Source organism: Capronia coronata, assembly GCF_000585585.1.
Source record: "Capronia coronata CBS 617.96 chromosome Unknown acBCG-supercont1.5, whole genome shotgun sequence".
In the NCBI taxonomy this organism is placed as follows: Eukaryota; Fungi; Ascomycota; class Eurotiomycetes; order Chaetothyriales; family Herpotrichiellaceae; genus Capronia; species Capronia coronata.
In genome coordinates this window covers 43,701-67,137 of record NW_006912897.1, presented here as the reverse complement: position 1 = coordinate 67,137, position 23,437 = coordinate 43,701, and the positions used below count along the sequence as shown (strand labels likewise).

The 23,437-nt window shown below is 50.6% G+C and overlaps 11 protein-coding genes across 11 annotated transcripts; 6 read left to right on the top strand and 5 right to left on the bottom strand.

The window, feature by feature from the left end:
* Positions 1-540: 540 nt before the first annotated feature.
* Positions 541-1,578, top strand: A1O1_05710 (uncharacterized protein; the record flags this gene model as incomplete). Its single annotated transcript, XM_007726594.1, has 1 exon — positions 541-1,578. The coding sequence occupies one exon, from the start codon at positions 541-543 to the stop codon at positions 1,576-1,578; it is 1,038 nt and encodes a 345-aa protein (XP_007724784.1).
* Positions 1,579-2,725: 1,147 nt separating this feature from the next.
* Positions 2,726-4,514, top strand: A1O1_05709 (malate dehydrogenase (oxaloacetate-decarboxylating); the record flags this gene model as incomplete). The annotated part of the gene is made up of 2 exons (XM_007726593.1): positions 2,726-3,765; positions 3,815-4,514. The coding sequence occupies 2 exons, from the start codon at positions 2,726-2,728 to the stop codon at positions 4,512-4,514; spliced, it is 1,740 nt and encodes a 579-aa protein (XP_007724783.1).
* Positions 4,515-5,004: 490 nt separating this feature from the next.
* Positions 5,005-5,247, bottom strand: A1O1_05708 (uncharacterized protein). Its single transcript, XM_007726592.1, has one exon. It carries the CDS (start codon positions 5,238-5,240, stop codon positions 5,061-5,063), a length of 180 nt encoding a protein of 59 aa, XP_007724782.1. The 5' UTR covers positions 5,241-5,247; the 3' UTR covers positions 5,005-5,060.
* A 1,615-nt stretch (positions 5,248-6,862) lies between these two features.
* A1O1_05707 (uncharacterized protein) lies at positions 6,863-8,326 on the top strand (the record flags this gene model as incomplete). The annotated part of the gene is made up of 1 exon (XM_007726591.1): positions 6,863-8,326. The coding sequence occupies one exon, from the start codon at positions 6,863-6,865 to the stop codon at positions 8,324-8,326; it is 1,464 nt and encodes a 487-aa protein (XP_007724781.1).
* A 238-nt stretch (positions 8,327-8,564) lies between these two features.
* A1O1_05706 (uncharacterized protein) lies at positions 8,565-10,355 on the bottom strand (the record flags this gene model as incomplete). The annotated part of the gene is made up of 2 exons (XM_007726590.1): positions 8,565-8,810; positions 8,859-10,355. The coding sequence occupies 2 exons, from the start codon at positions 10,353-10,355 to the stop codon at positions 8,565-8,567; spliced, it is 1,743 nt and encodes a 580-aa protein (XP_007724780.1).
* A 683-nt stretch (positions 10,356-11,038) lies between these two features.
* On the top strand, positions 11,039-12,797 carry A1O1_05705 (uncharacterized protein; the record flags this gene model as incomplete). Its single annotated transcript, XM_007726589.1, has 6 exons — positions 11,039-11,242; positions 11,309-11,491; positions 11,552-11,764; positions 11,815-12,438; positions 12,493-12,569; positions 12,650-12,797. The coding sequence occupies 6 exons, from the start codon at positions 11,039-11,041 to the stop codon at positions 12,795-12,797; spliced, it is 1,449 nt and encodes a 482-aa protein (XP_007724779.1).
* An 830-nt stretch (positions 12,798-13,627) lies between these two features.
* On the top strand, positions 13,628-15,345 carry A1O1_05704 (uncharacterized protein; the record flags this gene model as incomplete). The annotated part of the gene is made up of 6 exons (XM_007726588.1): positions 13,628-14,245; positions 14,297-14,350; positions 14,407-14,531; positions 14,579-14,780; positions 14,841-15,255; positions 15,293-15,345. The coding sequence occupies 6 exons, from the start codon at positions 13,628-13,630 to the stop codon at positions 15,343-15,345; spliced, it is 1,467 nt and encodes a 488-aa protein (XP_007724778.1).
* Positions 15,346-16,314: 969 nt separating this feature from the next.
* A1O1_05703 (uncharacterized protein) lies at positions 16,315-18,234 on the bottom strand (the record flags this gene model as incomplete). Its single annotated transcript, XM_007726587.1, has 8 exons — positions 16,315-16,612; positions 16,663-16,777; positions 16,826-16,891; positions 16,938-17,143; positions 17,190-17,854; positions 17,910-17,991; positions 18,044-18,069; positions 18,121-18,234. The coding sequence occupies 8 exons, from the start codon at positions 18,232-18,234 to the stop codon at positions 16,315-16,317; spliced, it is 1,572 nt and encodes a 523-aa protein (XP_007724777.1).
* Positions 18,235-18,931: 697 nt separating this feature from the next.
* On the top strand, positions 18,932-19,992 carry A1O1_05702 (uncharacterized protein; the record flags this gene model as incomplete). The annotated part of the gene is made up of 3 exons (XM_007726586.1): positions 18,932-19,416; positions 19,480-19,707; positions 19,767-19,992. The coding sequence occupies 3 exons, from the start codon at positions 18,932-18,934 to the stop codon at positions 19,990-19,992; spliced, it is 939 nt and encodes a 312-aa protein (XP_007724776.1).
* Positions 19,993-20,052: 60 nt separating this feature from the next.
* On the bottom strand, positions 20,053-21,159 carry A1O1_05701 (uncharacterized protein; the record flags this gene model as incomplete). The annotated part of the gene is made up of 1 exon (XM_007726585.1): positions 20,053-21,159. One exon carries the CDS (start codon positions 21,157-21,159, stop codon positions 20,053-20,055), a length of 1,107 nt encoding a protein of 368 aa, XP_007724775.1.
* A 166-nt stretch (positions 21,160-21,325) lies between these two features.
* A1O1_05700 (uncharacterized protein) lies at positions 21,326-21,649 on the bottom strand (the record flags this gene model as incomplete). The annotated part of the gene is made up of 2 exons (XM_007726584.1): positions 21,326-21,536; positions 21,639-21,649. The coding sequence occupies 2 exons, from the start codon at positions 21,647-21,649 to the stop codon at positions 21,326-21,328; spliced, it is 222 nt and encodes a 73-aa protein (XP_007724774.1).
* Between the last annotated feature and the right edge of the window lie 1,788 nt (positions 21,650-23,437).

Below are 23,437 nucleotides of genomic sequence, written 5' to 3'. Positions count from 1 at the left end.
CCGATGCGGCAACTGAAAGACCGAGGGAGGATCGGAGGGAGGTGCGGGCAGCGCGGCGGAAAGCTGAAGAAAACAGTTTGACGGACGCTTGATGATAGCTGGTAGCAGGTAGAGAGAAGTTTCGACAAGGCGGCCGAACATATATTTGGCGGAGGCGACGGTGCGGGAGTGAAGGACTTGTTAGTGTTGGTCGATTCTGTTTACAAATTGTGCTCGTCTGCATGAGTCCAGATCGCGAAAATGGCGGCCGGTCCGAGGCTGCCTCAGCGATGCTGACGTAAACAGGGGCGTGAATTAAAAGTGTGAGAAATTGCTCGCCACAACCAATCAAGATACAACAACCTTTCCTCTTACCTCTTCGAATGACGGACGACGTCTCGTTCAGGGTATAAGACATCTCTCAGATTCGCCTCTGTGCTCGACCGTTTTATCAATACCGCTCGCGGAAGTCTGTTACATATGATATAGCAGCTGCCGCAGACGTCCTTGCTGGCGTCGGGGAACGAGGCTGGCATGTCTCAGCTCAAGATTGGGGCCATCATGAAGGACTCCTTCAAGGCTTTGACCAACCGCAGAAAAGTCCCTACCTTTGTTGTCACGCTTGATGCACTAGGCACCTTGTATCGCTTTCGAGAGCCTGTTCCATCCCAATATCTGAAGGTTGCTCAGCGATGCGGCTTGAGCACGCATGTCGACTCTGACAAGCTTGATCACGCCTTTCGATCGTCTTTCAAGCATTACAACACAACCTATCCGAACTACGGCAAGGGAAAGCTTCGTGATCCGGAACTCTGGTGGACAAAGCTTGTCAACCGAGCGTTTCGTGAAGTAGTGGACGATGAAGATATCCCTCAGGACTTGGGAGCCAGTCTCTACCGACACTTTTCATCGGGCGAAGCATATGAACTCTACCCGGATGTTCAACCTTTCTTGCAGACGATGCGAATGCTGAAAGACCATTATCATGATCCAGAGGGGCCCCTGATTGTTACCGGAGTGATCACCAACTCTGATCCTCGCGTTAGGTTAGTGCTGCAGGATTTCGATCTGAAGGTAGGGCCTTCCAGCTTGCCTCAAATCAGCTTCGGTCAGTCCATCTCGGAGACAGCCACCCGTTTCAGAAACCAGGATTACCAAGCGCTTTTGGCTAGTCCTTTTGTCGACTATTTCGCCGCCGACAATGATTTCGATTTCCTTTGTACGAGTTACGAGGCCGGCTCGGAGAAGCCAGACATGAATATTTGGCTCGCAGCCCGGCAACTCATTATTCCAATTCCCGGGTCTCGCGCGGAACAGGCCGTCGATTCATCCAGTTCCGCACCTCACAAGGGTATGACAGAGTGTCTGCGTCATGAGGTGGGTGATACCACGTGGATACACATTGGCGACGAGTATTCCAAGGACTACCTGGGTGCAGTGGGTGCGGACCTGGATGCTTTGCTCTTGCGCCGGGACCAGGATCCGTCTTCAGACGGTGAGGACAACGTCAAGAGTGTTTCCAGTCTCGAAGAAGCGGCTATGGTAGTGAGTTTGATGGCTCAAGGACGATTCGCCGGCAACGTCGACAGAAATGATTGACTTACGCGGCGCTCCCACACTCAACACCTTCCGAGCTTACATGTTGGAAATCAGATTCAACCGGGAACAGTAACGAATTCTCCCCGCATAGGTTGAAATTTCAGCCAGATCATATTTATTCGCACAATGCGCTGGCTCCGAAGGCATTGAACAAGCTCGATTATCTCGGACAATACACCTGACGCGAATTATGTTTCAATGAATATATCTGCCGCTTTTGCATCCGTCGAGCTCACTATGGATGTGTGGGCGGGCGGAGGTATCCTGTACCTCCGCCGGACTCTCCCCTTCCCACGCGGATCTGCGCCAGGGAGGATTTCCCGGTGCAATAATGCATTGTAGGGAAGTGATGGAATCGACTGCAAGAAGATGAACGGATACATGGTGGTCCGGACTGCGCAGGGCCAGTTGGAAGTGACCACGCAAAGCCGATCACAGAACTTCTTCACATCAACGACTGGCTGCACTAGACACTCTCCGGCAACGGCATAGTCATAATCTCGTAAAAGTTGGGACAGAGACACAAAGACCCTGCGAAATGACCTGATGATTGTTGGTCTCGAAGGCAGACTTTGGCAAACGAGACCACCACGCTCTGAGCACAGCTGAGATCCGGTTGGCAGGAAGGCATGACATGGGTTCTGCATTCAATATCAATGGCGATAATCAATAAGCGAAGCAGAGGTACATGGATTTGAGGCTGGAGGCATCTTCGAGGCAGATGGATGCTCGAAGCATTACTACTAGTATCATTCGGACAGGAATAATGGCAGAGAATTGAGGTGTGACGTAAGGAGCCAGTTATTGGCACAACAACCCGATGCCACCTGCCACCTAACAATCTATCTGCATGTCACTGCAGAAGACTTCTTGCAACTTGAACTTCCAACCGCTCCTCCATCTGTTCAAGTTATTGTACCTGCCGTCATTCTATCCTTTCATTTTCCGGAGCTTGACACCATTTCAATCTGGCGCGTTTGTGAAGCTATGCCAACTCATGAACCTTGAACCGGTTTGTCCCGCAGCTTTCGTATTGTACGCAATTCATCATCAAGGTCAAATAGCTTGATTACATTTTCTCTCCAAAATCAAGACACCTGATATGAGATCAAGTGGGCGGATCTGGCACAAGACCTTCTCCAGAACCATGGCATCTGTTAAGGGAAAATATGACCATCTTCCTCTGTCCAGCAAGGGACCCCTAAAGGTCCCGCTGTCCGGGCGGCTGCTTCTGGACAGTCCTTTTTACAACAAAGGCACATGTTTCACGATACAAGAGCGTGAGGACTTTGGTCTCAAGGGGCTTCTTCCCACCAACATCCAGAAGCTGGACGAACAGGTGACAAGAGCATACCAGCAGTATTGCAACCAGCCCGATGACCTCCAGAAGAACACCTTCATGACATCGATGGCGGAACAAAACATCGTTCTGTATTATCGACTGATCCAGGATCATATGAAGGAGATGTTCAGCATCATTTACACACCGACTGAAGGGGATGCCATCGAAAATTATTCGCGCATCTTCCGACGGCCAAATGGTTGTTTCTTGAGTATCAAGCATCCTGATGAGGTGGAAGAACGTCTCAGCAGATTTCTAAATCCCAATGACCCCGAGGGTGGAGTGGACTACATTGTCGTGAGTGACGGAGAGGAGATCCTAGGTATAGGCGATCAAGGTGTTGGTGGTATATTGATCAGCGTTGCAAAGCTAGCTCTGATGACTATCTGCGCTGGTCTCCATCCGAACAGAACACTTCCAGTGGTGCTTGATACCGGAACCGACAACGAAAAGCTCCTCAATGATTCTCTCTATCTTGGTCACCGATTCAAACGTGTGCGAGGCCAAGCCTACGACGATTTTGTCGAGAAATTCGTGAAGACAGCAAAGAAACTCTATCCCAAGGCCTACATCCATTTCGAAGACTTTGGCGTCACCAATGCACGGAGGCTGCTTGACAGATACCGCAATGACATGGCGGTGTTCAACGACGACATCCAAGGAACCGGTTGTGTGACCCTAGCTGCCATCATGGCTGGTCTGAGTATCAGCAAGGTTAAGTTGAGTGAACTTCGCGTGGTCATCTTTGGCGCTGGCACCGCTGGATGCGGTATTGCCGAGCAGGTCCAAGCTGCCATAGCGACAGAAGCGAACAAAAGTAAAGATGAAGTAGCGCGGCAGATCTGGTTGGTCGACTCTCCACTTCTTACGAACATAGGCTGACCTGACAATCAGGTGTATTGACAAAGCAGGTCTTTTGCTCGATAGTATGGGTGATGAGCTTTCGATCGCACAGAAGCCCTTTGCTCACAAATCGTCTGAGTGGAAAGGCAAAGACACAAAATCCCTACAAGCGATCATCGCCGAAGTCAAACCGCATGTTCTTATTGGCACATCAACTAAGCCGAATTCTTTCACCAAGGAAGTCGTGCAAGAAATGGCACAACACGTTGAACGCCCCATCATTTTCCCCTTGAGCAATCCCACACGTCTGCATGAGGCTAAGCCAGAGGATCTCATCAAGTGGACCGACGGCTGTGCTCTAGTTGCTACTGGTTCCCCATTCCCACCAGTCGAGCATAATGGCGAGAAGATTGCGATCGCCGAATGCAATAACTCCGTCTGTTTTCCTGGGATCGGACTGGGAGGAGTTCTGTCTCGGACCAAACTCGTGACAGATAAGATGCTTGTGGCGGCTGTTACGGCATTAGCAAAGGAAGCACCAGCACTGCAAGATCCCTCGAAAGCACTCGTTCCCGACGTCGAAGATGCTAGGCGTATCAGCATGAAGATAGCGATGGCTGTTATCCGATCCGCCGTGGAGGAAGGTCACGCACAAGAAACCGATATTCCTGTCGAGAGTGACGACGACTTGGAGGAATGGGTCAAAGTTCAGATGTGGGATCCTGAATATCGATCTTATGTCCGGAAATAGACCACGACTCCAGATTCCTGGTAGGTCAAAAAGAAATGCATGGTTGTCGGCAACAGAAAGCGCTGAGCCTGATGTAGCATATTTATGCGAAAATATTCTTCGTTCACGCCCGGAGTATCGTGCACCAATCGAGAGATCCGATCCCAAAGTGTCTAGCTTGAACGGGCCAGTGTCTCTCTTCAAGAAACCATTTTCGGATTTTCTCATCTCGCTACCCTCTTCCCCATTGGCTTCCCGGAATATCAATGTCGCATTTCGCAAACGGTAGGTCTTCTGCAAGGGCCTGTCCGATTCAGGACACCAGAGGAAAGGCTTAACGACATAAAGCATAATGATCAAGGGTTGTAAAAGGTCACACCAGGAGCTTACTTGATACACAAATTTGTGCAGTCATCAAATAGGTTGATTCGAGGTCCAGCAGCTGTTGGTCTTCCTTCTACCTGCTCGCCAAGACAGCAGAGCCTAACTGTCGTTGCATTGTGTTCGTCATCTAGGGAGGTGGTGTTGTCTCCCTTACAGCACCCAGGGGAGGAATCCTGGTACCATCTACGTTCTCAACATCGATTCCCGGGTCTCTTCTCGCTCCCTGGGTCTGCTTGCCGGCAAGCGGTTCAATCTTCGCGCCTTGGATGGTCTCGTCCCTGCCGACACTTCCCCGCGCGTCCGCGTGTGGTAGTGTGTGTTGGTTCTTGGACGATCTCGATCGCGCCCCGCCGATGATTTCATATCTTGCATTAGAATATACGTCACCCATGCGAAGGGTCCAGTGAGGGCGGAATCTTCCCAAGTCTGATATAGTCCTCGAGCACCAAGATGGAGGCTTCGAAAGTCGGACCGAATGTATTCATGGAGCCAAAGAGGTTGGCAGTTCTCGCCGCTATCATCGTCCAAATTCTCCATGCTAGTAAGTACTTCAAAGTCTCATGCCTAGCACAAAGCCCGCTGTACAGGGACAAATCAGCATATCAAACTATTAATGAGGTGGGATGAGAGACAAAAGCAAGTGAGGGTGTTAGGTACCAATTATCGTGAAGAAGACGAAATCATCTGCCTTGACTCAACAGCCCTCATACTCGATCATCGCAATGATTGCTCTCACTAACGACGCATAAATTACGCCTGTGAAACACAACGGCATCACTACTCGGTCTGCTATTCACGCGACACAAAGAGACAAATAGCTGCAAAAGCCCATGGTGGCACTGTCAGCAGGAGACGAGTGGTAAGACCCTACCGAGCCACCTTACAAAATAAGTGGCACCGCCAGATGTTGGGAGGGGCGCCCTTCAAACATTCTTTCAACGTACATGTACCTAAGGTATACCAACGTTGAAGGAGAACGCCTATTGTATCAACCTTCCGGACTGCTTACCTACCAGGTCGGCACCTATATCATTTATGCGGTGTCACTTACTTTGTAAGGTGGCTTGCCTACCTGGCGAGCTAAGGGCCCGTGCAAGGTGCTTGCTCCCTTTATCGTCCTCATCTAGCAGACCAACACTCGCTGCAAGTCGTCAGTCGAATAGGGCAATATATCTCTACTGGTGCGACAACCACCTTGTCGTATGTTGATGGTCGGGAGCATAAGTGGCATGACACGACGATGGCGAGTATAACGGCAAGAAGGCCGCCTTCAATCAAGCTCGAAGATTGGCCTCATTCTCTCTCCATTAGGGGCATCCCTAATGAGTGCACTACAACCAGTCCGCCAAGTGCCTAGCCTGCCAATCCTGGAAATTGTCACTACTAGTCCCCGAAGATAGGTACATTTACGGACTGTACTACTACTACTAGTGGTACTGATTGAGAAATGAGACGGAAGCCAAAAGACACATGGCGTGAAGACAAACATGCTGGCCGGTTGAACGTGTCCGCAGCAGTCAACGATGATAACAGTAACGACATGAGTGCCACCCAGTTCTGGCTGCTTGTGTGAAGTACTGTCCTATGCTGATGCAAAGGAATCTGGAGCCATTCTCACTCGTACTTTTGTGTCAGATAGGCACGATAAGGTGACTGACCTTGGCTGTCCCTAATCTCTCCAACAGTCATGTTTTGAGTGACAGCTTCCAGTTGGCCAAAGCAAAAGAGCTATTCGTGCACCGACTAAACAGATGCAGGAGTCAGGAGCCTCCCTAGCCCTTTTGAAAGTGCGCGCTGGGCGCTGGGGCCCCAATGATAGATTTATCTTTCCCTTGCGCCCCGGTACGTGACTGTCCTTTTGTCAAGTACCACGGCGAAGCAGCCAAAGGGGATCAACATAAAAGCAATGGCGAGAAGCAACGTGAAGACCTCCTGATCCTCGTCAGAACAGTCGAAGCTGATTCTTGACCACTGCGAAAACAACAATGGAACAGGCGGTACCTCTACTGGACGAAACCAGCAGCAGAGGCAACAACGGCGATCCGCCCACCGAGTCAGTCACACCAGCTGCTTCAAAGTGGGCAACAAGATGGAAGCAAGTACGAGATTGGTTGATACATATCCTTTTGCCTGTCTATGCCCTGCGCCACTGTAAACGCCGGGAAGAGACAAGTCTACGTCCTACGGCATATATCGATGCACTACGAGGATGGGCTGCGATGTTCGTCTATTTATTCCACGCCTGGGGAATGACGCAGACAATTCACTACAGGTTCTTTCAGTTACCTTTCATTCGAATCCTCTTCTTCAGCGGTGGTGGTATGGTGGCTATCTTCTTCATTATTTCCGGTTACGTCCTCAGCTACTCAATGCTCAAAATGATGCGAAATCACGAAGCAGAGCGGCTGCTTAACAGTCTGGCCTCATCGATATTTCGACGCTACCTCCGACTATATGGGTCGATGGGCATTGCCTCCTTCGTCGCATTTTGGGAAGTCCGGCTGCAATGGTGGATTCCACCCCAAGTGGATCGCAAGCCCAGCTTTCTCGCCCAACTCTGGGACTGGATCTTGGATCTTGCAAGAGCAAGTAATCCATTTGCCGATATCAGCGGTTACGCCAGCCCTCCAGGGGTCCTCCGGACAAGATATCTACCGCAGATGTGGACGATTCCCATCGAATATCGTGGCAGTATTGTCTTATTTGTCTTCTGCGCCGCGGCATGCAAGCTTTCAACCAGGGGCCGAAGGATCTTTCTCTGGCTCGTCGTCATGGTCGCCTATTGCTGGCGTGTCGTCTATATCTCCGAGTTCCTCGTCGGCATGTTCATCGCCGACCTATCCTTATCTCGACACCCCGAGCGCCTGGGAGGACACATTCCAATGCAGCAACAGGTCACCGTAGTTGGCGTAGGCGAAACCGACGAGAAATCGACGACCGAAAAAGGCCATGGTCTCTCCATCGCCTGGCGCGTTTGGTACGTCGTCCTTCTTCTGGTGGGCTTGTTCCTTATCGGCCAGGAGCTCAACCTGGATCAGATGGCTCTTCTGTATTTCCCCTGGCCGTTACTCCACCGGATGATTCCGTTCTGGTATGGCGACGCCTCGTACACATTCTGGCTGAGCATTGGCGCCTCGCTCATCGTCTTCTCCATCGACTCCTATCCGACACTCCAGCGACCCTTCAGGTGGAGGCTCTCCCAATATTTGGGTGAGATATCGTTCGGAATCTACGCCATGCACAAACCAGTCTTCCACTTTTTGTTAGAACGTGTTCTAGACCCATGGCGCGCCCGCCACCTCGGCGAGTCCTTGCCTGCCTACCTCCCTGGTGCAATCCTCACCACAATTGCTGTCTTATGGGTTGCCGATTATTTCACGAGGCTCGATCACCGTGTTATTCGATTTGGAAGGTGGTTACAGACCAAAACATTTACAAAATGGGCATGAACAGCTTTCGATGGTTGAGTGTGATTGGTTTGTTGTATGGCAGTATTTAATATTCATTGCTCGGACCTCGAAATGATGATTGTGTCGTCAAGAATGGCTACAGTCGTATATAAGCGGGTGGGTCCCTCTTTGCGGGATATTGCTGGTCCTACAGGACACCATATCTTGCGCCAGGGACTGGTCGGAAACCTCTTCCACCGGATTTTCAAGTCCACACAACTTCCAAGCCACCTCGCGGTCATACTCGTTCTTGGTATTGTCTCTGAGCATAATACTCATATGTTGCAGCACAGCGGTCTCGGAAGGTCTTCCCATATTTGATGAAGATGCCTAACCCGGATAGAATAAGGCAGGCGATAAGCAGAATAGTGACGAGTACCCACTGGATGCTGACAGCTGCAACCCATGGGGTCAAAGCGAAAACAAATGCAGTGCTGAAGCTGTTTCGTATAACCGTCACAGCCACCAGTGCATCGCCAATGACCTGCTTCAATGTCAGTACTTTTCGTCCGGACAGGCGCCCGGTGCTTACCTCTTTGTATGAGTCGGTGACGTATGTTATAACCAGACTTTGGATCGCAGCGAGGCCAATACTATACAGTGCCAGCCCAACAGCAATAACAGGCCAAGCTACATGGTGGCTGAGACCGATGCCGAAAAGAAGTGCTCCAGCTGGGATAAAGGGAAGGAATGGCATGATGCACCATAGTCGTGTCTCTGGATCGTAGACGCCTCCATTCTTCGTGCGAGAGAAATACACAATCCACCAGTCGCTGATCGGGCCGACAACTAGAGCTCCTATGGAGACTCCAATCATTCTAGGCAGAGCCATCAGCCCAACCTGATCGGAATTGAAGTTGTAGGGCGCCTGAGGGAGATATGTGGACAGTGTGGTTGACATGATATCTCCTAACCCAACCAGGATGCCGTAGACGAGAGCAGCATACCCAATGCCCGGGATGGTAACAAGGAGAATCAGGGGCTGATACATGTGGCGGATGAAGGAGTTGTGTGGCACACCGGCACCTGATGTGGTCGTGGTCAACGCCAGCCTCTGCCAGTACGTTTTCATAGGGATGTTCGGATCGATGGTAATGTGGTAGATGTTTCCAGGCCGATCATCCCGGCTAGCTTGCAGTGACAACGACGGCTTCAGCACGGGAGAAGAGCCAGTTTTCGTCGGACCATCTATCGATGAATTCCCTTCCGCAATGTTTGCTTCTTTCTCAGACGTCAGATGCTCGGGTGAAGCGGTGGTTGGGGGGTTCTCGATTTCGGTAGTGACTGCCGGTGGACTCGAAGCATTGAGAGGTGGGATGTACTTTGTCTCTTCGTAACCAAAGACCACAATGAAAACACAGACACCAAAGAATACCGCGTTCCACCACCAAACCCAGCGCCAACCCTGGCCTTTGGCAACGTATCCAGCAATGAAAGACCCCATATAGGTGGCGAGGAGGTAAACCCATATATATAGACCATTCATCCTTCCCCTTTGGTGGACAAAAAACAGGTCGGCAATTGTCATCTGCACAATGGTTTCTGCAAGACTCCCAAAGAAACATTGCAAGATGTTGATCACCATTAGGTCTGCCACCGTTTCCATTTTCGCGGACCAGATGCTGAGAGCGAATTGAAGGACAGTACTGAATATGTATACTGGTCGACGCCCAAATTTGAGTGCAACCGGGATAAGCAGGAGAGAACCAAGACCGAGGGCAGCACACCCCACCGCGTAGCTGTCATTCAAGATCGTGTAGCTGTATCCAAGTTGCTTATTCATGGGGCCCCAGGTTGGAGTGCTGGCATTGATGAACTCGGCAACCATGGCGACGTAGAGAACGGCCAAACCAAAGTTCCAATATTTGCGCCGATTTGGCCAGTTCAGAGGATCGTTTGGATCAGTGGTCGGTCTTGGGTGCAGAATTATGTCTCTGCCGGCTGATCTGTTAAGGTCTTCGAGTCGTACGGTGCCAGGAGGCCACAGGGTCGTGGTGCCGGCCTCATCATGAGTGAAAGGGTCCGACATGGTGGTATTGTGAAGGCTGCCAACAAGACCAGTGATATTTTGATTCTGCTTCGGAACAAGAGGAAAGACAATGCTGTATCAGATTGAACGAGCGTAGGGAAAGAAGATCCCAGGTAAAGTGCCACCGATTATAACCACATATTCCTGAGGCCATTGAAACTGATTGCGACGTTTCCTCCCGCCCATTGGCGGCAATTCCCAGGGTTTGCCGCTCGATAGAAAGGAAGTTGTTGAAACAAGCATGATGGTATGGCATGAGGCAAAATCAAGATCAACAGCCAACGCGTGGAAGGTCATGCTATTGATAAAGGCATAGCAGTCTCATTGGCGGGCGGTGCCGGACAGTGGGCCGACGTGGCGGCAAAGGGACCTGAAGCAACAGCCATCGACGACTTAACGCATTGCAGAAACCCATTGCCTGTCGGGCTGTCCCGCGAATCGGACGGGTGCGTGATTGATATGTGGAGGCTCATAGGAGAACACCGCCAGCTTGAGGGCTGGGAGTCGGATTCATGACTGGACTCTGTTCGCTGGAGATGGTGGAGTCTTGATCACCGCCAATCTCATCGGTATTTATTCACGGATGTCCCACGAAACATCGCCGAGTCCTGCATTCGGGTTAGCCATCGCACCCGGTTATCATGACACTCAGCACCTCTTCAGCGGACTCCGAGCCATCCACGATGACCGGAGAGCCAAAGCTGCCTCCTGTTAAGGAAGCCCCAACAACAAGCCCTCCGCAAGTTGCGAGCCGCTTTGGGTTTCCCAAACAGGAAGGATACTCGTTATCACATTGGCTGTTGAGCGTGCAGAACGATCCGCTTCTCCATCATCGTACAACGCCTCAATTGCCCGCGAGTGCAGACATTGTCATCATCGGGTCTGGGGTACGTGCTCCATCTGTGCAGGGGACCAGCTCTTCTGGGGCTCGCTAACAGCTGTCTTTGCGATAGATCACCGGAACCTCAGTCGCAAAACACTGCCTTGCGACCTGGCCAGACAAGAGTGTGGTCGTGGTTGAGTCTCGCATGTTTTGCTCAGGTGCTACTGGCCGTAACGCTGGACATTGCAAGCCAGACCAATACCGCGGGTTCAGAGAATACGAAAAGACGTTTGGTACGGAGCAGGCACTCAAGGTGCGTAGAGAACTCTGCAACTGTACCTGCTTGACGTTTCTAAAGCAGCAAAAACCTTAGATCCTGCGAAATGAGTATCAGACATGGTCTGACGTGGTGAGATATGTCCGTGAAAACAACGTCGATTGCGAGCTCTGGGTCGGTGACACGCTGGACGTTCCAACTACCCCCGAGCTGGCAGCGGCCTCAAAAGATTCGTTCGACCGCTTGAAGGCCGCTGGTGGCCGTGTTGATCATATCAAAGTTACAGCCAACCCGGCCGAAGCAGCCAAAGTTCGCAGACCACTCAGAGAGCATATGTACCACGGCTGACACCGGTATAGATATCTCGTATCGCAGACGCTCAGGCGTGCTATGCCTGGCCTGCATCCACGCTCCACCCTTGGAAGCTCGCAGCACATATCATGCGCGAGAACCTCAAGAAAGGCGTGAACCTCCAAACTGGAACTACTGTCGTACGAGTGACCCCAGGCCCTCGAAGTTCAGGTATATGGATTGTTGAAACGAATCGCGGCAACATTGAGTGCACGCAGGTCGTCCACGCAACAAATGCATACAGCTCCGCACTCGAACCGTCGCTACGTGGACTCATTACCCCTACACCTCATATGTGCAATAGAGTTGACCCTCCCAAGACTTTCCAAAAGGATAAAGGCCTTCAAAACTCCTACGGTGTCCTTTTGCCTGACCGGGCTCTGCTTACCATCAACCCTCGGTGCACCAGTGATGGCTCCCCCTTATTCGGCGGCAGCAATCCTGGCCAACTGCAATTTAGGAAATGGTTAGAAACGCACCCCGAGAGATGCACAGATGATGGCGTGGTAAACTTCGAAGCCGTCACGCAAGCTGTGAAGGACTTTGCGGAATCCGAGTTGGTCGGTTGGGCCGACGGTGCCAATGGATCTGAACAGGTCTACAGCAACAGTTGGAGTGGTATAATTGGTCTTGTAAGTACTCAATGACTCACTGGAAAGCAACGAGGTCGACTGACAAGAGGCCAGAGTGCCGATGGCGTCCCCTTTGTTGGGCAGGTACCAGGACTACCGGGCCAGTGGGTTTGTGCTGGCCATCATGGACAGTAAGTCTGAATATTCCATTTTCTCTCCAGTGCCCTATGCCTTTCCCTTGACTAACCCCGAGTGTTCGCTCTTTTCACAGTGGAATGGCTCGCATCTTCACTGCCGCACCAGGATTGGTAAAGCTGATGGCTGGTGGCTCTTGGGAGAGCACACAATTGCCTGACGTCTTCCAAATCACCCAATCACGTATGAAACGATTGGAGCATTCCACAGGCCCTCGCCTATGATCGCTGCGGACGTTAACCACTGTCGGGCACTGGAAGGCAAGGGAATACCTGACCAGGAGGAGCTAATAGTCAAGCATCCTCTGCTCGGAAGGCCCTGCGATACAAAACGATGCAAGCTAGCTCCGAATTCCACAAATGCCCCTATATCACCTTAAAATGGGTTGAAGTTCGATATTTGGAAGCGTGTACCCTATCTAGCATATTTTGGAGTCTGGTCCGGCAGATGTGCACGATCGATACGCCATTGACCTCTCTCATCTGAAAAGTAGTCGCTCGTGTACGCTGTTGATTGATGGTCGAACCTATATCAATTCGCAGGCGGCGTCCGTAAAGCTGCTGAACTGGTACGACAGATACAAAATAGTGCGATTACGTAACATCTTGGCTTTCTATCCGATATGTTTCTGCCCAATCCATCCGTACTCTGTATTGATTCTTTTGCCTCCACATCGAGAGACCTGGCGGAATTCAGCGGGATAGCACTGCAGTCCAAATTGTCCAGATATTAGACGACATACCTACGACAATACATCACCAAATGCTACACAATGCCAGAATCCCTAAGGATCGACCCTCTAGGTCCAACCAACGCACACGCACAAGTGGCAGGACCTTGATCGCGTGTATCAACTGCAAGGAAAGGAAGCTGAAGGCAGGACAAGTCGATTTCTAGCTCGACTACATTGAACTAATTGTTGATACAGTGTGACGACAAACCCTCAGGATGTGAGAATTGTCATCGTTGGGGTATAGGTCAGTGCGAAAGCAAGCCATTTCGATGACTTTTCATTGCTACATCATTGCCATGCTAACTCGGTACAACAGTTTGCATGGTGGAAGATCCGTCAACCAAGAGATATCAACCGCGCAATTATCTTGAGCTTTTGGAAAGAAGGGTAGCATATCTCGAGCAGATTTTGAAGCAATCTCGCCCAGATCTGGCCGATGACCATCTGTTGGAAGATAACGCTGTTCGACCGGAAGCTCAATCCCCCACATCGACGATACCTACACAATCCGTCGAACCTCAATATACCGAATTCAGAGATGACGATGAGCATGATCGACTTGACGACTTGGCCTCCCAGGTTGGGTTGCTCAGTCTCAATGCAGCGGGGGCGGAACCACACTACCTGGGTTCGTCATCAACCTTTGCTTTCTCCAGAGTAATCAACTCGTCACTCCGCCAGGTGGTTCTCCGAAAGCCCAGCAGTGAGACCACAGGCATCCCAAATCAGGAGGGCTCGGCAACCTTGCCTACACCATGTTTATTGCCCACGAATGAAACAGCTATCCGACTCAGCAACGCCTATTTTCAAAATGTTCACTCTCAATACCCTTTCTTACATGAGCCGACATTCAGATCATGGGAGGCAACGCTTGCAAGCGCGTCCTCAGGATTTAACAGCCTTATCTCTAACCCTGTCGCTTTATTCTTTCTGAATATGGTAAGATAAGATACCCGTCAGGTGCGTCTTGAATAGTTGCTGACGACCCAGGTTTATGCTATTGGCGCTTTGCTTTTGCCGAGCTCGGAGGAGTACTCTGCAGAGGTCAGCATACATCTAACCAAATCTTACATACATTTGAAGCACTGACATGGCTTAAGCGATTATATATCTCGGCACAGCTATACGTTGATCATATATTGTCGCGTGACAACCTTGAAGCAATACAAGCGATACTATGTTGTGCAGTATATTCGGTTCGATCATCTATCGGCACATCACATTGGTAAGTACAAATCAGTCACGGAGGAGTGGATCCCTTACACAGATCAGGAAGCTGGCTGGACTGGCCCTACGCCAATGCATCGACCTTGGTTACCACCGAGATGCTAGACGGTTAAGATCAGCTACAGCAGACCCATTACAGATGGAGTTACGGAAGAGGGTATTCTGGTGTGCTTATGTGATGGAATGTCAGGCTGCCGTCATGCTGGGTCGACCGCTGGGTCTACCTTATCAAGAGGTTGACGCTGAGGTATGTCAAAGATTTCATCTGAGAGATCCAAGACTCAAACTCATCTTTGCTGGTATACAGTACCCTATGGACATCGATGACTCCTACATCACCAACTCTGGAATATACGGTACTCCACGGACGTCATCATCTGAGCCGCCAACAAGTATGACAAAAGCCATCCTTACCTTCCGCATTCGGCGCCTTTTGGGTCAGATCCATACCTCGATTTACTCAAAAGTCGCCCCGTGCAGCTCCACCCAAGATGCACAGCAGAAGTGTATTGACCATCTGAGAAACGAGCTGGAGCAATGGCGAGCGTCAATTCCTCCGGAGGCCCCGGAGACGGGCCAGACACTTGCACTGTTCACAACCCCTGACTGGTTCAGACTCGAATATGACTATACTCTGCTACAACTTTATCGGGTTCAAATCACTGATCATAAAGACGAAACACCAGACAGCGTTTTTATTGACTGTTTAGAAGCCGCTGAGCGTATGTGCCATTGTTATCGTCGCCAATTCCTTGGAAGACCAACAAGCTACACGTGGGCGGCACTCCATGAGTTGTTCCTCGCAGGGTTGACATATATCCATTGCCTTTGGACATCGCCGGCGGCTCGTGAGTCACGTCGGCTTGGGCAGGTAAGCAGCACCTGCAACGATTGTACAATCGTATTGGTACTTCTGGCAGAGCGGTGGACGACTGCAGCCCCCTATCGAGATATTTTTGACGCGCTCGCCAGTCGCACTATGAGCATGCTGGATAGTCGAGAGCGTGGAGAGTCAGTGGTGCAGAGTGCTTCAACGGAACCTCGTCCGGAGGATGTAGGGGATTTGATGCAATGGGTGACTTCTCTAACAGGGGGAGAAATACCTGAAAGACTTGATGGGTTGTTGAATAGCTTTATTAGTGACTACCAATCCTGAGGAGAGGGGTTTGTCTTTCTGGAATAATATAAATAGATCTGGTCGCTAAATTTATACAATTCTAAACATTATATGGATTGAGGCTTCACTCAGAGATGAGCGGTATGTTCACTAAGTCAAACGCTCACTGTCGTCTAATGACCATCATGCAGGATTGTGTTGACCCTGCAGGCATTTTGTCTCCCGGAAAGCAAGGCATATGTTGAGGCAATGACTACAAGTTTCGAGGCCTCCTTTCTCCATAGCTTCAGAGAAGACCTGTCCTTTCCAACGAACCGACACGGTCGAGTGAGAAGATCTCGCTTTGACTGTTGATGATACGGGTTTTATCAATGACCAGATAGCGTATGCATTATGGCGCTCACTACGCGCAGCTGAATCCAGACGATATAATTTCTCGGTGGTTGAAGTAATCGCCTTGCTGTGTATAGCGCTCGTTATGTTGAGGTTATATTATCGTCAAGTCGACAATTTCCTCGTCATTGTTGCCTCATGCTTCAGAGCATGATAAATGTCGTAAAGTCAAAGTGCCATGTAATTCCTCTCCCGCCCATTGAGTAGCAAACCACTATCCAGTACCGCCTTCTATAGAATCGCCATCCATTGACCGAGAGCCTTTGTAGCCCTAGCAAACTGAAACAATAGCCTGCTTACTTGTATCTTTCGCGTCGATTGCATCCTTCTTCAACACTATGTCCGGATTGACCTCAGCATCACCAACCATCACAGCCATGAGAGTTGGGGCATCGAAATGGACATCTCCATCGATAAGCACGTCGATTTCCTCAAGTGTCTTGTTGCTGGTCTCCACCCAAAAGAAGAGAATGAATAGGACCTCGAGGACGTCCCAGGATGCGTTGATCATATAAGTTTTCCATCCGATAGCTTCAAGAGCAAATGGAAAAGCGAAAGTGACGACGCAGCTAGCCCGAGTCAGCATGCTTTCTACCTTGTCCGAGGCCAGGCAACTTACGCAGCACCGTTGGAAAAGAAGGTATAGATACTCATTCCATTCCCTCGTAAGCTGAAGTTCAACACTTCCGGAGGATACATAACCAGTAGAGTCGTCCAGCCGAAGGAGTAAACGCCTTGAGCGGTCAGTTACTGCCGAACCACGATAACATGGGGTTTCAAACCTTGATAGAGAAAAATGCAAGCCACAGTTGCCAGAGTCCCTGACCAGTCGTCTCCGGTTCCGTACACTAGATGATGTGAGTGGAGGTTTTCTCAAATAATAGCCATACTCACGTTTTGTGAACACCCCGACAAGGTACAGGAACACCAAAGAGGCGCCCATGGAGCCGGCACCTAGCTTTTTCCGCCCTATCTTGTCTGCAAAGCATGTCCCAAGCGTCGCAGTGAATAGACACCAGAGAGACAAGTAAATGTTGATCTGCAGTTGAGTGGTCGTGTTGGTGATTCCGGCTTGGCTGAGCATTGTACCTAGATAGTACCTGTAGACGTCAGATAAGTTGCACAAGAGGGCTATGGCGAACTCACGAAACGATGCCACTCCCACTCATGTTTCCAATGACAGCACATGAGCATGCTAGCAACATTCTTTTCCTATTGTTGTGTGTCTTCACCGCATCCAGCCAGTTATTGCTTGCCTTATGCTCTTTCTCGAACAGGACGGTCTCATGAACCTGTCGAAATTGGGTGACAACCACAGGATCGGAAACGTCCCCGTCTGCCGCCATAATTGCGAACACTTCCAGGGCTTCGGCCTCCCGATCGTGATACATTAACCATCGCGGGGATTCCGGAATGAATGGCAAGACTGCCAGGCAAAGTAGGGCAGGAATAAGCTGGAGCAAGGACGGAAGCCGCCATGCCCAAGAGCTCTGGATCCTGCCAGTGCCGTACGTCAAGCCGGATGCAAACAGACCTCCGCCATACCAGAAGGCATAGTACAGCCCCAGACAGAAAGCCCTCCAGCGTAGTGGTGCCACTTCAGAGCAGTAGGTCGGGCAGGCTACCGAGCTCAAGCCAACGCCGATACCAACAATCAGCCGGGCTATGATGAACATTGTGGAGTTTTGAGCTGCAGCCTGGAGTGGGATTCCAATGCATGATATAGCAACAGCATAGGCCATACCGGCCTTGCGTCCCCATCGGTCGATGACTTGGCCGGAAAACAGGGCGGCGACACATCCTCCGACCCACTAAGAGAAGCATCGTGTCAGTTGCAGCAGATGAGTGGAGGGATAGCCGTCATACAATGATGCCAGTATTCACAGACTGGCCCGCGGTGTTCAAGCTGATGGTGTTGTAAAACGAGGGCAGGATGTTAAGCCCGTTCCTGACACGAAGATGAGTCTTCTGCACAATCGGCAGATTATACCCAGACGTACATCATGGTTCCATCGTAACCCATTGTCTATCAAGATGGTGAGCTGTAGGCATCAAGACATAGAACATGATGGCTCACCATAGAGTTCACCAGACATGATAGAACAACGAGCACGATCAGTACTCCCGATTTCCTCGGCACAAACCGTCCCGTCAAGCGTGTCGCCGGTGCTAAGGATGGTGCAACCTCCATTGTGTCAATTGGGATGATCGTAGGAGTTGAAAATGTCGCTTTGCATGCTCTCGAAGGTGGTACTTATAGTCCATACACCTGGGTGTTGATGGTTCGGCAGCTGTTCCATCTTCTCCAAGGCAAACTACATGACAGAGATAAGAAATGGTAGCAAGGGAGACGTGTAGTGGCATGTTGGCAGGTGAAAGTCAAGCACACTGCTCGTTGACATAGACGTTTGCCAACCGCGCCTTGTGGATCCACGTCATTAACCCGAATAGTGCAAGAGATAGAGATTTAAGCCTATTCTGGTATTAGTGTGGTCGGATATATCTGGCACTGTATCTCGAGTTTGATATCTTGGTATGGCGTTCAGAGAAAGAACATCGTTTTTGTAGCAGGGCAATAAGACCGAGGATAAACATGCCCGGACAGGGAGTTTCATCCACACGATTTGACGATAAGAAACTCGAAGCCTGTCACGATCAAGGCGTATGGGAGCAGGGGGTATCTCAGTCACCACACTTGGACTGAATATCTCGTAGGCTGCGATATACCATGTTAGGATAGGCAATCCGTTTCTGGGCTCGGCATTTGTGGATCAACACGGGGGGCTCGAGAGCTGGGAGGGGTCTCAATCTATAAGAGGCCCTTGTTGCCTCCATGTTGAAGGATCGGTCAGTTCGGTCTTTCCAAACACGCCAGACACCTTGCAGCCATGTCGACAACCGCTCTAGAAGCCCCTGGCACCACTGATGGGACTATCAAGATATCGAACACCTTTGAAAAGCCACAGCTGGTGCGACTTGACGCAAATGATGAGCTGACCACGCCGACGGCAATAGTCGAGGGTATCCGACGTGATGGTGGCATCATAGTCAAAAATCTCATCAGCAAAGATCTGGCGCTTCAGATCAAAAAGGAACTCAAACCACATTTTGACAACGACCGCATCGATCCGACGGGTTTCTTTCCCGAGACAACCAAAAGAGCCAGTGGATTGGTGGCCATTTCTCCTGGATGCGTCGAATACCTGACAACTCCGCTCCTGATTGAGGTTGTGAATGCACTTTTGACTTCAACCTATACCTTTTGGCTCGGCAAAAAGCAGAGAACTGTGACATCTAAGCCGCAGATCTCTTCGACCACAGCCTTCAGAGTCAATCCTGGCGGCAGGGCACAAGAGCTTCATCGGGATGATGCGTAAGCTAGCACCCGAAAATACTTCCCATCTTCACCCGCTGACCCGCTGACATTGGCCATTAGAGATTTACACACACGCAACATCGACCACCCAGCCCTTCTTGGCTGCATAGTGGCGATCACGCAAATCACCCAAGAGAATGGAGCCACTCAGGTCATTCCAAGATCCCATACCTGGGGTCCAGAGAGGGCGCCAGAGGTCTATGAGGCCGTGCCTGCCGAAATGGAGATTGGCGATGCTCTCCTGTTCCTGGGGAATACCTACCATGGCGGTGGTGCAAACACCACCAAGTAAGTATCGCCGGATATCACTTTTCCTCCGGACCCCAGCTAACTGACGCCTCAATCAGGGACGAGGTGCGAGAGAACGTCGGCTTGTTCTTCACCAAAGGCTATTACCGACAGTCCGAAAATCAATACCTCATGGTTCCGCCAGAGCAAGCCAGGTCGCTGTCTACCCAAGTCAAAAGACTTCTCGGATATGGTATCAGCCCTCCAGGAGTGGGCTTTTACCATTATCAAGATCCAATGAGAGTCTTGTATGGAGTCGAGGATGACGAGACGGTTGATCTGTAGAGATGAGACCCTGGACAAGACTGAATAGTTTTCCGCTCAACAAAGGGAAAGCAGGTTCCTTCAGACTATCAGAATTGGTTCCCCATTCGCGGCATACGTTCGAGCCAGGTCAATCCAACTGCTGCCATATGTTTCACCTTGCCGCACCCACAGATGTTTCAGAAATGTCAGTAACTTAGGTCGCTCGAGAACTCCACTCAATTTCATGATCTCCTGCAATCTTTCTTCAACAAGACGTTGCTTCTCTGGGCATCCTTGACATTCGGTCCCGGCAATGAATATAGGCCAAGTCAGGTCTTGGGCAATAACCTCGGTGACTGCAATCTGCTCTAGATACTTGAAGAGATTCACTCGTGCTGCCACAGCAAAACCGTCCGCGTCATCTTCTTCCGGTAATATCTGGCAACCGTAAAGCAAGCCGGCGTGGTGGAAAAGCTCTACGACGTGTTCAAAGGACTCCCGAGCCGCCACAGAATGGCAGTTTTGGGCTGCGTAACTTCTGTTGGAGCTTTGTGCTTCGTCCAGCCACACTCTGAGCTCCGAGAGCGAAATGACGTTGCTGGTCTCACAGTTTTCGAACCTCCGCCGTTCGAAGTCAGATAGCGTCAGGATTGTTTTGACATACTTAATGAAGGGGCCTCCATCGTCAACCACAGAGGTCTTTCGATATAACGATTCCAAAGGTATAAATGTAGTGACGGACTCCCAAGCTTTGAACGCATACACCTCCCGTAGTGCAAATACTCTGGTCTGGTCGGTCGAGGGAGGTGATTTCGAGGCACAAGCGTTCCAATGCTCAATCATGGCCCAAGTAGCCCGTGCGTGCAATCTCCAGGCCCGAGAGTCTCCCAATTTGACATTTAGCGAACTAAGCATGAACGCTGCCAGTGTTGGACTTGCATAATCCTTGGATGGGGCAGGGTCAGGCAATCCCCGTTTCTGCTCGTTCTCGTCTTTCATGTGCTTGGCCAGAAGGCTCAAGACTCCTTGATGATATCGTTTCATGAGTCGGTAGGAACCCGACATGGGGTCCAGAATCGACTGTGACCGGGTCCACATGTCTCCGGCAGCGAATGATAGTATCGCCATCATAAGCGCGGGCGATTGGAGTGCCAGAGGAATGATTAGTTGGCGAAACGGGTTCTGAACCGAGTCAACCCAGACCATCTGAGGAGCAACAACGCTGCTGTAATGGTACAATAGCTGACTGGACAGGGAATCCGGGAGAATTCCAGCAAGGTAATTTGGTTGGTTGAGCAACGAGTATGTTTTGTCAAGCTCTGGCTTATGAGTCTCTCTCGTATACGGCGGCTGCACCAGGGTTTGATCGCTGTCAAGTCCCGGTAGACGATGATGAGATATTGTCGTATTGTTGCGCTCGGGCGAATTGTGGCTGCCTTTGGACTTGGTCCTTCTCGCTGTTTCGTTCACCCATCTGAGGTCCAAAGTATAACCTGGGCACTGCAAGCTTCTGGTACCACACTTCCAGCACGCGGGCAGAGTACGGTCGCAGCAAATTCTTCTGCGTTTGCACGTACGGCAATCTGGGCAGCAAGTCAGGCAGTAAGTCAGTTGGTGGCCAAGTCAAAAGAGGGAACGAAGCTGCAATACCTCGACTCGCTAGTAGATTCGCTCCAGTTACTGACATATCAGCCATTTTTGAGGCTGTTGGCTGATACGAGGAGGGTGTCTGTCGACCTACACAGCAGCCAGAACGTGATTTTCAGCAATCATGACGGATCGTACCCAAGTCATGGACATGACAGAGACCACATCAGGTACTCCCACCCGTTGATACGACCCACGTCCGCTGAGTAAAGCACTTGGAGTGACTTGGAGTGAATTGGAGGGAGAGAATGAGGAAGCGAAGCTGGCTTCACGAGGTCAGAGTCCCTTGATAAGGCTTCTTGGTGGGGGTTGGTTCGAGAAACTCCCCCACGATTAAGATTAACGATAAGGAGAACTTTGATAGCGTAGTGCACGTACACCGCCGATCGTGGCAAGCCATTTGCTAAGCCTTGGGGTCTAGCTAGTGCGGAAGAGCGCGTTTCATGCTCCTATGACATTTGAAGAGCTTCAGCAGCCTACCTACTCGTAATGCGATGAACAGACACAGCATTGGCGACTGCCTGTGTAAGCTGAGGCCGACAGGAAAAGAGGTTCGGCACCGACGGGGGGCATGGAATCATGTGTCATGTGAAGCAGATCGGACAGCCACCAATCAAGGCCCACCAAAGACTCGTTAACAAGGCTCATCCGGGAGAACGGATCCCCATTGGTCCATGAGACGTCAGTCACGACTCAACGGCTGAGAAAGTACCCTTTGAACCGTCTTGGACTCCCCTCCTACATTACGGTTACCTCTGGGTGTAACGTGGGTCGTCTAGCTAGGTGCCAACTCCACGAAGAAATGAAGAGCGATACGTATAGGTGTCCCGGGGCCTCCGAAGACATGAATATGAACTGTGAAAAGCCAGTACTGATTCCATACGCCCACACTTATAGGGAACACTCACAAAGCTACGTTGACAATACGCGCTTTAGAAGTTGGACACCCTTGGTCCAATGAGATCATTCTGCCTGCCAGCGCACGGCGAGACGATCAGACTCTAGGGAAATCCTTGTCTACCGGGACACCGGTCAATGAAGCCTGGGGATTCAGCGACGACTCTAGACAAGGTACCTGTGTCTGCTGCTACGGTTACATTGGAAAGGTTAGCCTGTGGTCGACATGATGGAGGTTGCTATCCCTAGGACGCGCATCCGAAATGATCTCGGTCAGAAGTGATCCGTTTGTCCTGTAAGAAGTCTCCTCGACCCCAGGAGTGGTATCACGACCTTGAAAAGTGGTCTGTTGCTGTCTATTCCAGTCTCTGTCAAGCTGGTAAAATTCCATATGTCTCCTCAGGTATGGCATTCTGCATACAGCGACGTTCCTCGAGCAGTGCGAGGTGTTTTCGAGTCCAAACACATACCGGCATCCCTATGAATGGCTTAATATCTGCCGGTATTGAGTGTGAGTCTCTTTCAATAGATCCGCTTCCAGTGCTAATAGCTAGAGCACAACATGCTCAGTTCAGAACAGTGTGAGACTTCAACACACTCTAGGTATATGTGAGTTGAAGTGCCATGAGATTGCAGCTACTTGCTTTTGCGGACTAATACCAAAGCCATGGCCGAGCATGTCCCACGGCAGCTGTTCGAGGCTATGAGAGACACCCTTTATTCCCGGAGGTTCTTAAAAGTGGTTTGATGCAATTCTGTCCCTCCATATCTTCTTGCGATGGATCGATTACTCCTGCAGTGTATTCCGTCCAAGCGGCGGTCCTTTCTACCAAAGTCGCCCATAACCTGGGTTTCAGTGATTTGAATGCTACTCTCATGGCGGCCGCCATCAGGCTCTCACAGTGCATGGGTCTACATAAGATTTTTGAGCCTTCATGAT

Bases quoted from the DNA above. Each gene is read 5' to 3' on its own strand.
- A1O1_05708 (XM_007726592.1), bottom strand. From the start codon at position 5,240: ATGAAATCATCGGCGGGGCGCGATCGAGATCGTCCAAGAACCAACACA.